At 47.3% G+C, this 17,781-nt stretch overlaps 1 protein-coding gene across 1 annotated transcript in view; it reads left to right on the top strand.

Moving 5' to 3' along the window:
• The window catches only part of LOC135821878 (leucine-rich repeat-containing protein 4B-like), a 105,688-nt gene that overhangs the window by 78,626 nt on the left and 9,281 nt on the right, over nt 1-17,781 (top strand). The window contains exons 5-6 of the mRNA XM_065334879.1: nt 1,975-2,046; nt 16,132-16,203. Of these exons, the coding sequence (XP_065190951.1) occupies nt 1,975-2,046; nt 16,132-16,203 (144 nt within the window). The remainder of the gene's footprint in view (nt 1-1,974; nt 2,047-16,131; nt 16,204-17,781) is intronic.

Below are 17,781 nucleotides of genomic sequence, written 5' to 3'. Positions count from 1 at the left end.
GGCACGGCTTACACTCCGAATACCAACTTTTAGTCAATATTTTGCCTCAAAAAGGGGGTGCGGCTTATACCCCGGAGCGCTTATACCCCGGAAAATATGGTAGCTGCCTGTGCGTATTTCTGTCTCTTGTTGCGCTCAGCTATGTTCATATTCAGTTATCTCTATCTGCTTTGCCGTCCTTTCTTGTTCGTATTAGATGCCTTGTTGTCATCTCAGAAGGGGCGTGAGATACATGTATGTAAATGTAATTGTTATATTTCTATCTCAGAAGGGACGTTATGTATCATGCTAGCTACTCATGTATTGCGCATGTACTTCAAGTTGCTATCACCCGTATAACGCATATATTGTTACGTTACACGCCTTGCACCACGAAGGCAGGTAATTTGCCATCGCACATCGCACAAGGCACAAACTTATCCTCGAGCGCAATTGCCGCACAACCAGGGAATACGGTAGGTCACAGTGACGGTCATCAATTCGTGAATCCAAAGTGCACAGGAAAACAACGGTCTCTGTGCTGCACATGCCATTCGTGGCGAACACAAGGGCGTGAACGATCCGTGATCAACCCTGTTGATACGTTCGGCATGTTGGCGCTTCTTCTGGCGCTCGTGATCAGCCAACTGGCTCAATTTTTGTGATCGCCACAGCAAAGATGGCCGTGAGTGAGCATCCCGAAAGTCATTTTTGTTAAAAATGCTGCTTGGGGTTAAGACCGTGGGCGGGGTACCTAGCCAGGTTGATCTGCCACCATCGCCGGCAACCTCGACTAGGAGCCGCTGCTGTTCTAGCAGAGAGGGCTTGATGCTGGTCAGAACAGATTGCTGCTGAGCATGACGCTCTGTGCGCGCCGCAGAAGCAAGAGTCCTGCAGGATGCGATGACTGCGGCAGGACCAGGGACAGGAGATAACACCGACTGGGCCATCGGCTCAGTTGTAACACGGCACAGCTGATGATCTGCCTCCACTCAGTGACCAGATATGCCGACTACCAAACCACCCGACTTCAAGGGCAGGGACAACAATTTCCTGAGATCACCTTCAACAAGCAAAGTGGCCCAAACAATTGAGGGTCGGCCGCAATAACTCACTGGAGGAAGGTCCATCTTGACTGAAGACGAACAGATGAGAAGCAGCCTGGAGCTCTGTCATAGCAATGTTTATAGAAGAGAAATAAAACCTAAACATTGAAAACCCCAAACCAAAAACTCTTTATCATGGTTTTAATACGGGAAAGGAAACAGCAACATCAAAAGTAATGTAGGAGTTGCATTTTAATAGAAAGTATAATTTTCGCAGTAAAAGAGTATTTATTTGTAGAGCTTGGGTTGATACAGATTCCTAGGTTCAAACCCCAAGATGGGCAGTTAGTTACATTTTTTCTCTCCTTGCGTATTTTGTATCTGCATGTTATTACCCTTTCCGTGAGTCGCTCGTGAGTAATGTATGAGTCGTGTATGGCTAAACCCGTATTTACCCGTATGACTGCTGCTAGTGTTATTGTTCTAGAACATTGGCATAATTAACCAATCACAGTTCACACCTCTGGAATATTCTAGAATTTCGTCGGCAACCGGTTTATATAAATTACTGATTGGTTGATGACCTAAAAACATGGCTGCCGTTCGCCGCGTGTTTTGTCTTCTTGCATTGTTCTTTTCTTGTGCTCTTTTCACTTCCTATCTTTACTTGCCGAGTGTGTAACTAATAATTCTGTCCTAACGAGTATTCGTGAAACCACAAAGTGAGTGCTTTGTTTCTTCTTCACACGTGTGCACTTCTTGCTATCGTGAAATGGGGCTGGGGAACTGTTTGTTCTTTCGTCTGCAAGCATCGTGTGGTCTAGTCGAGTCAAATGAAAGAGAGATTATGTCCTGGAACTGACGACAGACTGAGTGTTATCACTTTATTCCGATTGTTCTGAGATGACAGATTCATTATCGCTTTCATCCATTTGTGCTTCATTATTAGAAATTTGCAGGATAATAGAATCACAACTTTATCAAAGGACACGTTTAAAAACTTACCGTCTTTGAGCTACCTGTAAGTATGATTGTTGAAAAGTTCGTGAACATCACGCAACTGCATTGCAAATAAATGGGGGTTTGTCAACTGACAACCGTTCTATTCAGTTGGTATTCACTCTTTGCGCATGCGCTGGATGAAAATTCTTTTATTTATAGTGATGTCGAAAAAAATATTGACATTTCGGGCAAGTCACCCATTGTCAGACTGGCCCGAAACGTCCATAATTTGTTCGACATCACTAATAAAATAATTTTCATCCAGCGCATTCACCAAGAGTGAACAGCAAATAAATAGAGCGGTTGTCAGCTGACAAACCCCCTTTTTATTTGTCCACATAAGTCATACTTTGTGTCTACTCTCCGTGATCAGTCACGGGGCAGTCGACGGCATAGACTACGTTTCCATTTCTTCGTGGATTAGAAAAATGCCTTTCACATGTTGAGCAAGACTGACAGGAAGAATCTCTCCTCGCGGGTTCTGGAACACCAAACTGATCTTTCACTGTGATTGACTGAAAACAAGCGGAGCCCAAAATGGAAAACCGCCCCTGCAGTCGCAAAGAGTTTCTAACTGTTAAGGCAGCTCAATAGGAAAAACTTGCTCCGAACGTTGTTCAGTTTTACTTTTTCCACACCTTCCTACATGTGTACTCCGTGAACAAACAGCCCGGAGGGGGGGGGGGGGGGGGTAATTGGGCAAAATCTTGAAGTATGGTGGCTAGAAAAATATACGATTTTGCGATTTTGCTGATTTTTAAACACACATCAAATCAGGACATATTTTCATTCGAATGCTTTATTGAGTCTTTCTTGATGCTCTACTTCGTCCAGGGATGTCCTTGGAACAAAACTGGAGCATTGGGGAAGTACTCATACTCATAGCCTTGAATTCAAATGTTGCTGATATTGACCATTTTCACATATCGGACATGTGTATTTTGCCTCCTAGACCCTGTTTTTCATGCAAAACTTGATAGAGAGTCAAAGGTTCCATTGGTTATCAAAATCAAGTTGTTTACTAGTAGAACAGCTGTTCACGGGGAGCTGGTCACCAAGTGTTATGAACCCTCTGAGATTCTCTAAATTGTCAGGATCGTACGACCACACGGCACGAGGACAACTCTTTTCCTTTACACAGTATATTTCACTTCATCGAATAATTAACAAAGAACACTAATAACACCAGCTATTTATAGCATGCAAAAACAGCGTACATGCAAAACATACGCATAAAACTGGACATAACAGCATATACAGCAAAACGCACATAGCGCATATAGCGTATGCCATGCAGCAACATCAGCGGTACGGCGGAGTCGAAACACAACATTGCAACGAATACAATGCCATAAGCGCGAAGGCCTTTCCCAATTGAGAACTGGTGGTTTGCAACATTCTCCCCACCAAAGGGCTTCTCACCGCCGTACAACAATGCACACAAGTCAAAAACGATCCGGGACTCTGACTATGCGCCCAGAACGCGTCATCTCCTGCTGCCGTGGTGGTGGTAACGGTGCTGACGGTTCATACACTGGCTGCTGAGGGACAATAGCAGGTTGAGCGGTATCTGCAAGCCCAGGAGCCACGTGCTGTGACGATACTTCTAACGGCACTAACCTTTGGATCGGCCTCAACAGGGTACTGGTACCCAACTTAACCTTGGCAACACGACGCCTACCATCTCGACCAGGGAATAACTCGATGATCCGTCCCAAACGCCAGAACTGTTTGCGCTTGGTATCATCGAGAACAAAGACAACATCACCCACAGCTAAAGGGCGTGACATGGTCTGTTGGTGTTTGTTCAGCTGACTTAGGTACTCCACCTCCCAACGATTCTTGACATGCTCCAGTGTCCGACTGAGGTAACGCAATCTCGATGACATCTGCGCAGCATCCAGGGTACCTGCTGGCTTCTCTGACGACATCCAGATGTTACCCATCATCATTGCAGGGGTTACTGGTGGCTCATCCAGGCTATCAGACACATAAGTTAACGGACGACTATTCACCACTGCTTCAACCTCATACAAGAGGGTCTCAAGCTCCTGGACCTTCAGAAACGCTGTTCCCATTACCTTTTTCAAGGCATTCTTCACTGTACCAACCATTCGCTCATGGAAGCCTCCATGCCATGGTGCAGCTGGAGGATTGAACATCCATGGCACACTCAGTTTGTCAGATGCCGCCTTGAACGTTGTAGCGTTGTCAGACCTGATCCGAGACGGCAAACTACGTCTCGCGACAAACTTCCGAAATGCTATCAAGAATGACTCAGTACTTAAACTATCGACCACCTCCAAGTGAACTGCTCTGGTGGTGGCACACACAAACAATGCTATCCATACCTTCGGAGATGACTCCCCACGGCGCACGTACAACGGACCAGCATAGTCGATGCCGGTAGTTGCGAACGGCCTCTCGTGAACAACTCGGTCTTCCGGCAGCGGCGGGCAGACTTCTGAGGCAGCCTTAGCCTTGTAGCGGCGGCATGTAACACATCGCTGAGTAATGTTGCGTAGCGCCCGTCGACCACCGATAATCCAGAATTTCTGACGGATGAACGACAAGACTCATTCTACACCTTGGTGCATCCTTTCAACATGCATTTTCTCCAACAGCAACTCGGTCAGATGATGTTTGCCTAACAGGACTGGGTGCTTGGCTCCATACGACAACTCGCTGTGCTGAAGTCGTCCCCCGGCTCTGAGCACTCCATGCTCATCCAGAAACGGTGCAAGCTGATACACCTTCGACCCAGGCTTCACTGGTTGACCTTACTTGATCAGCTCAAGATCCTCAGCGAAACATGCGGCTTGAACGATGCGGTACAATACGTTGTCTGCTGCAAAATAGAGTTCAGCACGAGGCTCAGTGTGCTTCCACTGCAACATCTGAGTCACCATGCCCTGTGCCCTCGACCATTTACTGAATCGGAGCCACCATTCCTTATCAGATTCTCGACTACAGGTGGTGGCTGACACTCGTACTTCTACATTGGACTCATCTGTAGCTGCGGTTGAGGATGCGGTGGGCCAGTCATTGGGCTCCGTGATCCAGGTTGGTCCGCCCCTCCAGAACGGACTACGGATCTGCTGTGCACTACTCCCACGCGACGGTAAATCTGCTGGGTTGTGATGGCCCGGGCAATGGTTCCACACAATGCCGACCTTCTTCGATATCTCTTGGACTTGACTGACGCGGTTAGCCACAAATGTTTTCCATTTGTACGATGGATTGCTGATCCAATGAACGGTAATGAGACTGTCAGTCCAGCCATAGACTTGCGTGACGGTCACACGCAGCTCCTTCACCACAAACTCAGCGTAGCGAGCCGCTAGACATACTGCTTGTAACTCAAGGCGGGCTAACGTGGGTGGAGACACGGGTACCACTTTGGCCTTGGCAAACACCAAGTGCGACCGTCCATTGACGACTGCATACAAACAACATCCAAACGCCCTCTCACTGGCATCGGCGAAGGCATGAAGCGCAATCGGCGTGTCAAGATTGCAGCAAATCCAACGTGGTATGTCAATGCTCACCACTTCGGCCAACTCTCCCCACCATTGCGCACATGCGGCTGCGATGCCATCAGGCAACTTATCATCCCAGTCGCCTCCGACTTTCCAGGCTTGCTGTAGCAGTATCTTTCCCGGCACAACTGCCGGTGCTGCTAGACCTAGCGGATCAAACACTGACGCAACACACTTGAGGAGGGATCGCCGGGTCCAAACAGACGGCCTATCGGACTCGCCTAGCGCTGCTACGCTGAGCAAGTCATCACTGTTTTTTCATTTCAGACCGAGAACTTTATCTCCGGCCTCTGGATCGCACGGGATTTCGTTGCCTCGCCACTTGCGTAACTCCATGCCAGCATCCGTAAGCACACGCACGCTGAACTCTTGCATCTCCTTAGCTTCCGAGGCATTTGAGACACTAGAGACCAAATCGTCAACGTAGAAACTCGTGAGCAAGAGATCAATACGATCTCGCTCTTTGGGTGCAGACAACGCCCGTAGCTCCTTCAAGTGATGCTGAATCACCGCAGTAAGCATGTATGGCGAGCAGTTTACGCCAAATGGCAGTTTCGTTAGCCTCCAGGTTAACAGTTTATCGCTGTCGCTGCGACAGGGCCACAAGAAACGCAGGTACGGACGGTCTTCGGGATTAACCGCGACCATGAAGAAAGCCTTGCGGATGTTCGCTTGCAGCGCGCTCTTATATTCATGGAACCGTAATAGCATACCTGCGAGACTCGGCAATAGCGACGGTCCAGGGTCAACCATGTCGTTCAACGACTTGCCATCTGGCGCCGTCGCCGAGGCATTGAACACCACTCTTAACTTCGTGGTTGCAGCGTGCTCGCGGAATACACCATGATGCGGTACATAGTACCCGGCATCGCTCTCACATGGCTCCAGCTCAATTGCTCCAAGCTCGCGGTACTCCCTGATCAGCACATCATCATAGAGCGCACGCTTCCCATTCCTCTTCAGCTTTTCAAGAAGCCGCGTTGCGATGACTCTAGCTTGAGCATAGTTATCCGTTGGGCGACGCTCATTTCGCCACAAGACACCCACTTGGTACCCGCTGCCCTGGCGACATAGCGGGAAAGATGGCAGGTGCTGATGTTGCTCTGGAGGTTCATCCAACTGCCATAGTTTGTCGATGTGGGCTGTGACACATGACACGGTCACCGGCTGACTGTTACGACTTGGTGCAGACGCTGGACCAGATAATACATTACCTATCTCTGTGTTCCACACCGTCTCACCATTAACTTCCTTCTTGCTGTGCAGTACCGCGTTGATATAATCTGCACCAATCAGCATATGTATTTCGTCTGATGTCCCTTGTTGAGGCTTGTCACTCAGCTCTACTCCCCAACTGTGCCACTGCGCAATGGTCTGCGGACTTGCGGACTTCAGGTCCAGCTCTAGCGTTGGTTTCACGAACGCGCGTACCCGAATGCTAGCGGAGCTACCCTGGATCGTGATGGCGTACTTATCCATGCGCTGTTGGGTTGGTTCCGCGCCGAACGGCTTCACCTCTACATTTTCAACCCCAACGTGTTCTGCATCGATTGCTGACACCAACGCTGCAGTCACGAATGACGCCTCAGCACCCGAGTCCAGGAACACGCAAACCTTCGCGTTTCGAGTTCTTCCCTCAACTTGTGCCACTCCGGTCATCAGCCGGACACTTGGCGAGTGTAGACAGCACGATCCAACATTCTTCTCCGTTACTATCTCAGTCGGTTTCTCCCGGCTGTAACCTGCTCTATCCAACACATCATGTATTAGCAGGTGGTGTTTCCTCTGGCATTTCCTGCATCTCGCGCCTGACCGACATTCTCTGGCCATATGGCCATACTTAAGGCAGTTCCAGCAGAGTCTCTCTCGCTGCAGAAAACCCTTTCTCCCTTCCTGTGGCAGCGACTTTAGCTGCTTCTCTGCATCTGCGACCGATATCGCCATGCACTGTGCCGACGCCGTGGGCCTTGGCACGGATCGTTCTACTGGCTTCCTGGCAGTATCACCCTGTCGTCCGTGTGCGACCTGATAAGACGAGCCGTGCTCCTGTACCTGGCGCAGAGACATCCCGTAGCACTGCCGTTCGGCCAGGTACGTCTTCATCTCAGGTCCGCATTGCTCCAAGATTACCTGCTTTGCCATTGCTTGCAGCACCGGGGCCATTTTACCTATATCGGCGCTATACTTGGTGTCCACCTCTCCATCTTCTGTCATAGCGAGTGTGGCCCACACCTCTACCTCTTGGCAAACACGGACAACGTATTGATGAAACGACTCATCTGACCGCTGCTTGCCTGTCAGCAATGTCTTCCACGCTTTATCCGGAGTCTTTCCGAGCGAGGCAAGCAACTCTCGCTTTGCTTCCTCGTAATTGTTGCATCTAATACATATCCTCTCCGCTTTGCTACCCGCTAGCGCGATGCGCAGTTGCAGCGGCCATTCGCTTTCTTCGAACTCGTTTTTGGAACAGATGTCCTCGAACAGGTCAAGATAACGCTCCAATGGCTGAGTTCCATCATATGAGGGGATTTTCATCAACGGTTGACGCCCCCCGCTGTGACAGGAAGCTTCCTCTGTACCTCCCATCGCGGCTTTACCATCACCCTCATACGCATTGGCGATGCGCTCGTTAATCTCCTTTAGTGTTTTGTCAAACTCGGTGCGGAGCGCCTCCTCTCGCCGTCTGGCACTGCGCTCCTCACGCTCCTCGTACTGTTGGAGCCTCTGCTCCACATGTTCCATCAACAACTCGCCTTCTAATCCTAACCGAACTCCATTGGCGATAAAGCTGGCTTCCAAATTGTGTAGTTGCTCTGCCATGCTCGCTCCTATCCTGGCGTGGTCGCCAAATGTTATGAACCCTCTGAGATTCTCTAAATTGTCAGGATCGTACGACCACACGGCACGAGGACAACTCTTTTCCTTTACACAGTATATTTCACTTCATCGAATAATTAACAATGAACACTAATAACACCAGCTATTTATAGCATGCAAAAACAGCGTACATGCAAAACATACGCATATAAAACTGGACATAACAGCGTATACAGCAGAACGCACATAGCGCATATAGCGTATGCCATGCAGCAACATCAGCGGTACGGCGGAGTCGAAATACAACATTGCAACGAATACAATGCCATAAGCGCGAAGGCCTTTCCCAATTGAGAACTGGTGGTTTGCAACACCAAGCATTAAGAGTAAATTCGATCCAGAATGAAGTGCACTTGCCACAAAAGAAAAACAGCTGAAAATAGCTTTTGATGGCGGGTTGCAAACTTTACGTCAAATTTGTTACAAGGAGGATGAAATATCAAAATTTTTCCGAAGATGTGTATGTTTTACTTCTTTATGACCAATTCAGACCTTTACTGAGCTGGAAAAAGAAAAGTTTTTGGGGGTATTCGGGCAAAATGTTGCCGATATGGACCATTTTCATATATCGGACATGTGAATTTTGCCGCCTAGTCACTGTTTTTCATGCAAAACTTGATAGAGAGTTAAAGGGTCCATTGTTTATCATAATCAAGTTAGTGCTAATAGAACAGCAGACAGTCAGTTACGGGAAGCTGGTCATCAAGCATGAGCAATGGATTGGATACAGAATGATGTACAACTGGCAAAAAAAGCTTGACAGGTAAGTGAACACAGAGACACTACCGACTGCTGTATAAAATTAGTTTGCGGGAGTGGTAGATGGATGAATTATAGACAGATAAATAGACAGATATAAAGAAAATCAATCTGAGGACAGCAAGCAAAGATAAGAGGAGATCTTTATCTATGTTTCGCGTCCGCATGTATTTCACAGCCGGAGTTAAACAAAAAACGGGACGATTTTTTTTGGAAAATGAAATACAAATTAATTTTAATGCAAACCCAGAAAACCGGAAAATGTAACTCAGCTCACACACATGTACATGTACAGTGCTGGCAACTGAAATCCGACCCCCTGAGCTGTGGGTTCACATTCTTTGCGATGTGAGCGCACCGCTCAGGGGGTTGGATTTCAGTTGCCAGCACTGTACATGTGTGTGCAATAAGCTGGGCCGCAAGTCACACAATCATCATGCCGCCTGTGTTTGGACCACAAGCATGGCAGAGGGGATACACTCACAGTGCCGCGTCGCTTCACTGTACACAAATGCAATGCAAGTACACTTTTTTTTGGATGGCTTTTTATTTTTTCGCCCTCCCTCATTGATTTCATCGAATAAGGTGACGCGAAACATAGAAAAAAACGGTGTGGCCTTAGAGAAGTACAGGAGCAATAACTGTTATGCATGATACTAGTAAACACTTTTGTGAGATCCGTGCGGACGTGCAGTGTGTGTGTGTGTGTGTGTTTCTTTTTTTTCTTTCTCCCTCAGTCATCTTTTATCTTTTTCTCTCTTTTTTCTTTTTTTTCTCCGCGAGGACGCGGCATTCTTTGTTCATGGAGGGGTAGTATGTTAGGCCCACAAGTAATTACAATATATTAACCTTAATTTGGCCGTCACAAGAATTAATTTACCGTATTATCTCTAATATAAGCACAGTCTCCAATAATAGCACGTCTCCAATAATAGAACACCTTGGGGCGGCATTCAAAAAATAAAGTGCTCAGTCTCCATTATAAGCACACTGTGTAAATTCATTATCTGTACCGGCGAAAAAACCCAGAAATGTGTGTGTCTGACATGAATTTGGCATGGCAACATGCCTCTGAAATGACGTTGAAATAATAATGGAACAGTCTCCAATAAAGGAACGTCTCCATTAATAGCACGGGGCGGAGGTACATTGAAAAAATAAAAGACCGTGCTTATATTAGAGATAATACGGTAATTCGTATAATTCATTAGTTCATGCATTATTCATTTGGCCTGGGTAGCTACTTGCGCGTCCATGTTTGCCATAGCTACCCAGGCCCTTTATATTGCGTTGCTCTCTCTTCAACTCTCTCTCTTCAATAAGCTCTCTTCAACGAGAGAGCTTGGAAGCTCAGGGCCCTACGCTATGCTTTTTTGCCTTGATGACCTAGACAAAAAAAAAGCATAGGGATGTTATAAATTCTTTAAAAAAATCCTTTTTTTTAAGACATAACCTGGGATTCGAACCCGCACTATCGCGCGCCCTGCATGCATCCCCCGATACACTTCGCATACATATTACATACTAATTCTTCCAAGTTGTTTCACATTGTGATCTTGCATTTGAAAGCCCTATTTGAATATGCATTGTGGCCAGCCGTCTTTGATGGCACGGTACGGTAGGGGATAGGTACGGGACAGGTACGATCGTACGACACCGTCTAGCTGCCAGCAATATTCAAATAGGGCTTTCAAACGCAAGATAATAACGTGAAGCAACTTGGAAGAATGGGTATAAATGCGAAGTGTATGGGGGAATGCATGTAGGGTGATAGTGCGGGTTCGAATCCCAGGATATGCCTGAAAAAAAAATAGGAGAATTGAAAAATTTATAACATCCTATGCTTTTTTGCCGTCAGATACGGATAGCACCAGGCGTGACACAAACACACAAACAAATACCAAATTAAAGCTGTGTGGACCCTGACTAGCGCCAGACGTTACTGAAGTAACGTCTTCTGCATAGCTACGGGAATAATCTCCCTCTTCAATAATCACGATGTAGTCGTTTCGTTCGTCTTGGTCTCTTGTCCCGTTTCTAATGTCGATTCACCAACCTACTTGTTCCCGTTGTCAGTCTCTTAAAATACTGGTGTGGCCAACACATCTTTATTTTGCGTGATGATAAAATAGAATGATACCTTGCAATCTTCACCCATCCAACAGTCGACTGGTGACATGCTGAGTCCCTAAAATAATTTGGAAATTTCAGCTAGTCCAATGTAGGCCATTAGGCAGGCAGTATTCAATGGCCAGTATCAGATAGCTTATATCCAGAAACTCACGCTACGCTGGCTACAATCATGTTATTCTGAGGATTCTGAGATGGCAGATTTATTATCACTTTTATCCATTTATTATTCATTTTTAGACAGTTGTCTAAAGTCCCTAGGCTGCTCCTGTCCTAGCAACAGTCGAGCACTCTCACCCCAAGCTGCTAACACAATGGACCAACCAACGAGAATGGATATAGACTACTCGCTTAAGAATATACCGATACCTACGGAGAAGGAGTACAAGAAGAGCCTCATCGTGCGGGTTGAGGAGGTGATTAAGAGAATGAGATGGAAGGCCTTTTTCTACCTGAAGGGTGACAACACCAAAGAGGAGACCAACGCCCGCTTCGGCCTCAAGACCAAAAACTGCCCCCCGAAGGTACCAGAGATGAAGGAATTTGAGGATGACGTCACGAAGATGATCGAGAACCTGAGATTCCGAAGAGTATCTGATGACTTCCAAGCCCAGCTGAAGACCGACATCCAGAAGATCAAGAAAACCGAGCACATCATCATGAAGGCTGATAAGACACGGAATCTTTATCAAGTCAGCAAGGACCAGTATCATAAGCTCCTACACGACTAGGGGTGAAACAATTATACCGAATACTCGAGTACTCGCTCGGTTTTTTCAAAAATAATCGTACTCGGAATAAATCAGAGTACTCGTTCATACATGGTACATGCATTTACCACAGAAATCTGCGGTTTCAGAGCAGCAGTCGGCAGATATTGATGTGCAGACGATGTGGTGAACATTTGTTCACGAGTAGAGAGAGCTCAAATGACCCACCAACCACTATACCCGAGAAAAATGACTGCCACTCGGTTCAATCAGGGTTGGATCATGTGATTTTAAGGCCCTTTGTGTGCAATTTTTAGGAGATGAAGAATACTCGAATACTCGAATATTCGATTGGAGAAAATCAGAGTACTCGAACTCGGGATCTCAGTTGCAACTTTCACCCCTATACACGACAATATCACAAGAACGTACAAGGCAGCCCCTGATGGCGTATATGATGATATTAACTGTGAGGCCAAGGAGATCGCAACAGCGTTGGGAACTGGGGAGCGCATGGAGATACTGCCCAAGGCAAACGCATTCGTTACACTGAAGGACCATAAGCCGCGCTTTGCCAATGATCTGCTGTGCAGGTTAATAAATCCTGCCAAGCCGGAGATGGGCATCATTAGCAAGCAAGTGCTCGAAAGAATGACGCAGAAAGTTCGCGAGTTGACATCCATTAGCCTGTGGAAGAATACGGCGTCTGTTCTCGACTGGTTTGTAAAGATCAAGGAAAAGGAACGGATGACATTTGTGTGCTTCGATATAGTGGAGTTTCACCCAACAGTCACTGAGGAGCTGTTGACCCGTGCCCTATCATTCGCGAAGCAGTACGCTAACATAGACCAGCGGGAGGAAGACGCTATCATGCACTCGAGAAGATCCCTGCTATTCAGCGGCGAGAGGCAGTGGATAAAGAAGAAGAACAGTGCGTTTGATGTGACTATGGGGTCTTTCGATGGCGCCGAGGTGTACGAGCTGGTCGGCGCCTTTTTCCTCTCTGAGCTGAGCCAGCACATAGACCAGAGCTCAGTTGGCTTTTATCGCGATGATGGATTGGCTGTCGTACGCGATATGTCACGCAGTGCTGCTGATCGTCTCAGAAAGACCATAGCTACTGTATTCCAACAACATGGCTTGAAAATAACGATCGACGTGAACATGAGAGAGGTGGACTTCCTAGATGTCACACTGAATCTTGACACTGGAAAGTACAAGCCGTTTCGAAAGCCGAACAACACACCACTGTATAAGCACGAGGTCGAACCATCTCCCAATGGTACTGAGAAACCTCCCTAAGGCGATTGAGCGGAGAGTGTCAGATATATCGGCCGATCAGCAGACGTTCGACGAGGCGGCGCCGTTATACCAGAACGCACTGAAATCTAGTGGATTCGCTTCAACGATTGAATACCAGGAGAAGGCGACACATGCTACAGGAAGGAACAGAAAGAACCGTCTGAGGAAAGTGATATGGTTCAACCCGTCTTTCAGCAAGAATGTGAGCACGAATGTGGCGGCCACGTTCTTGCGATTGGTGCAGAAGCACTTCCCTGCGAATTCAAAGCTGCAAAAAATATTCAACAAAATAACGTCAAGGTTAGCTACAGTTGGATGCCCAACGTAGCCGCAGTGATAAACGGGCACAACAAGATGCTTCTTGAGCCGAAACGCATCGAAAAGCCATGCAACTGCCGAGCTCAACCGGAGTGCCCGCTGGACGGCCGATGCCAAGCGCAAGAGGTTGTTTATGAAGCGCACGTGGGGAAAGAAAACGAACAGAAGGTGTACATTGGATCAACTGAGCCACCATTTAAGAAACGACACTATAACCACAAATCGGACATGAACATCGAGTCAAGGAGGAACAACACGGAGCTGTCCAAGCATGTATGGCGGCTAAAAGAGACGAACGCACCGGTCACCATCAAGTGGAGGATTGCTGAGCAAGCTAAAGGGTACAGCAACGTAAGCAAACGATGCAACCTATGCGTGACGGAGAAATTCCGCATCATTACCGCCGACAGGAGCACCCGCCTGAATAAGAGGAGCGAGTTAATCTCCAAATGTCGTCACGCCAACAAGTTTCACCTCAGCAGGGTAACGTGATGAACAACAAAATACATGAGCCACGCCAGGCTGGGGGTGGCTGTTTTGCCCGTCGGGGCCGGGGAGTTGGCGGTCGGGGCTGGGTTCCGCGGGGCGCGGGAATGGTGAGCACTCCCCTCAGGTATAATAAGGTGATCATGTGTGTACAAAACTTGTATTGGTAATAACTTTGGCATACATTAATATTTTCAACCAAATTTTCTGTGTTGATACATTGGGTTAGTTGTCATCGATTTCCAGTATCAAATTTAAATTATGAGCTGAATGACGTCATCAGTGCTACTTTTTATGTTCAGATTTCAACCCAAAACGCGGAGAAAACGAAAAATAGTAAGGCCACAAATCCTGGTGAACTGGATAGCCTTTGGGCCCTAGATAAAGGATATTGGTGGATATTGTACATAGATAACAACATTTCGCTGGAAACCAGTATCGACTTGTTTCACCATACGCACTGTACACATTTAGTATACGAAGCTGTCGTACCTCGGGGTCTGTTCAGACTCACCACCGCGATGAACGGGTGTTTAGTATCGATATCCAGCACATTCCCGCTTGCTGGGATGTACAGCTAGCCAATGCAACAGCTCTCATTCGCCAAAGACATTCCCCACGCTCCGCGTTAATGGAATGAAGCTGTCATTGCCGTTTCAAAATAGCCGACATTGTCTCTTACACATAAATGACTGCGCTGTACATGTAGTGCATCACACCAGCAATCTGCTGTAGATCTACAGACAGTGCATGCAGCGAGCCGAGCATGCGCACTTGAGTAGGGTACTTGACTCTCACGCACGATCGCTGGTCACAACTGAGTCTGTACATGCGACTGTGCTCGTGTCGTTGTGACTTGCAAGTGCATGCACTCTGTACTGCACTGATGTACTGTATGACTGGACAGGAACAATGCAAGTGCAGTTTTCAGTGCGTGGACTCGGCTACTAAAACATTTTGTGGAAGCAAACAAGCCTTCTTTATGATCTTGGTCATTTTCTCAATCGACTCTGCGCTTCGAGCTAGATGTGTCCGTGGGGTATTGCCCAACTAGAACTGGAGTCCTCGCGTGCCCCAGGTCGCGAGGAGCTAATCACTTTTGTCAGCAGAACTCCTGCTCGGGACTTGACACATTAAATTTTATTCCGTCCGATGTCATCCCCGCTGCGAGTGGGGAGCTTCATGCCCACGATAAAAGAGAACGTCATGATATTTGAATCCTTCATAAGAGAAAGCTATTCGAGCTCAAAACGACACAAGACAATGGCCATGATAAAGATACTCGTACAGATCGCGATGTGACTGGCCTCCAAAAGTGCTGCAAAAGACTTGAAGTATTTTTCAAAACAATCTTGTGAAAAAAAGCTGAGCGCTCGAGTGCGGTGAACACGGCCAAACGCCATGTTTTCCTTGGTAACATGACGTCAGCCACATTATCACCATGGCGAGTTGCAGCGCTGATCTTGAAGTACAGCGGCACCAGAAAAGTGTCCTTATTCTACCTGAGCCAGGGCTCATGGCTCACGCGCTTTGGCGAATCTTGGCTTCTGTCGCCGGTTTTCCGATGCCTTGGCGGGTGTGGTAGTCACCCCCTTGCCTGGCGTGAGTGATTCCCACAACACAATCCCCATCAGCATTTTTACCACCCTAGGTCACAATTTGATGTGTAACAATGCAGCACAAATCTGTACTGATGTGTTGCCAGAAAATCGCGCTGTTTCTCTACCCTGGCTATGCTCTATACTCTCAACATCTTTTTCCTCTTATTATCACGCTGATTTTGTCATCCCTTTTCCTCGCGCTACTGAAATGTACCTCCATGACCTTTGCCCCCTTCTCCCCTTCTCCGTATATATATTCTAGGGATTGTTAGTCTTGGTCATATGCTGTCTGATGAAGTGTTCTGACACGAAACTCGGAGTAACAGCGGAATGAGACTTGTTTGATTCATTGCTGTGTAATATTTGTATTATTCATTTTTAGAAATATTCCTAACAATCGAATCACAACCATAGAGGCGGGTGCTTTTTACAATTTGCCTCAATTGTACGACCTGTAAGTATTATGTGAATGTGTCTAGCAGTAAGTTACCTGTCTTCGTAAGTCACATTTTGTGTCTCCTCTCCTTAGGGAAGCTGACGCCAGTCGAAATCTCCTTGATTACACTATCTCGCCACCGTCCAGGTCAGCAAGGTACCTAAACAAGGTGCACAGCTCATCTAATACTACACTTACGTTGTGTAGTAGTAGTTGGTACGTCTGTTGGCTCTGGGTTCCCAGTACCCAGTTGCCGAGACTGGTTGGTAAAACGAGAGAGCTTGGAAGCTCAGGGACCTACGCCATGCTTTTTTGCCTTGATGACCTATACAAAAAACAGCATAGGGATGTTATAAATGCTTAGAAAATTCTCCTCTTTTTAAGACATAACCTGGGATTCGAACCCTCACTATCGCGCGCCTGCATGCATCCCCCCGATACACTTCGCATACATACTAATTCTTCCAAGTTGCTTCACGTTATGATCTTGCATTTGAAAGCCCTATTTGAATATGCATTGTGGCCAGCCGTCTTTGATGGTACGGTACGGGATAGGTACGGGGCAGGTACGGTCGAGGGTAATACGACACCGTCTACCGCCTTGATGACGTCAAAAAAAGCATAGGGATGTTATAAATTTTTCAATTCTCCTATTTTTTCCAGGCATATCCTGGGATTCGAAGCCGCACTATCGCCCTACATGCATTCCCCGACACACTTCACATTCATACCCATTCTTCCAAGTTGCTTCACGGTATGATCTTGCGTTTGAAAGCCCTATTTGAATATTGCGGCCAGCTGTGTTTGATGGTACGGTATGGTATGGGACAAATACGGGATAGTGCCAGGCGTGACACAAACACACTAACAAACACACAAATAACAAATTAAAGCTGTGTGGACCCTGGCTAGGGCCAGACGTTACTGAAGTAACGTCTTCTGCATAGCTACGGGAATAACTCCAATTACACTTCAAGGTACCAGTGCATCTAGTGTCTGCTTTTATCAAAGCAGCGTGCTGGCTATACTGGTTACCCCAGCAAGTGTAGGGTGTGCATAGGTAACTGTCTTGGCCGTCCTATTCCGATGTACTCCGTGTGGTGTAGACCAGGTGCATTGGGGGGTCGATTCACATGGCTTCGCCAGTTGTGTGGACTAGACAGTTATCTGGCGCTTGTCTTGATCTGTTTCAATCAGAATCAGATCCGCTATCGTTGCTATAAAGAGAAAATCTGTGGGTGCACATCCAGTGCATTTGCAGATTTGCGTGCTTCTCTTGCGCCGGGCGTATACATGGTACATGGTGTGTGTGTGTGTGTGTGTGTGTGTGTATGTGTGTGGCGATGTACATACCAAGATCAGGATATGGAACTGGCCGCAGCAGCCCCCGTTGAGTGCGGCTTCTGTGGAAAGTTCTGCTCTAGACCAAGGGATCGTAAGTGCCACAAGTGCACAGCGGAGCGTCGCTAGCCAGTCCAATAGCAGCGTGGTGCATGTCAATGTGCAGATTGTGGGAAATGGTATCGTTACAGGGGTGGACTCGCTGTCCACAGGTGTCAGCCTACCTCAATCGCTAGCCAGCCCGCTTCCGCTCCT

The sequence above is a fragment of the Sycon ciliatum genome, chromosome 7, assembly GCF_964019385.1.
Source record: "Sycon ciliatum chromosome 7, ocSycCili1.1, whole genome shotgun sequence".
Taxonomy (NCBI): Eukaryota; Metazoa; Porifera; class Calcarea; order Leucosolenida; family Sycettidae; genus Sycon; species Sycon ciliatum.
The sequence above is the reverse complement of the archived record's forward strand: the minus strand, read 5'-3'. Positions and strand labels throughout refer to the sequence as shown.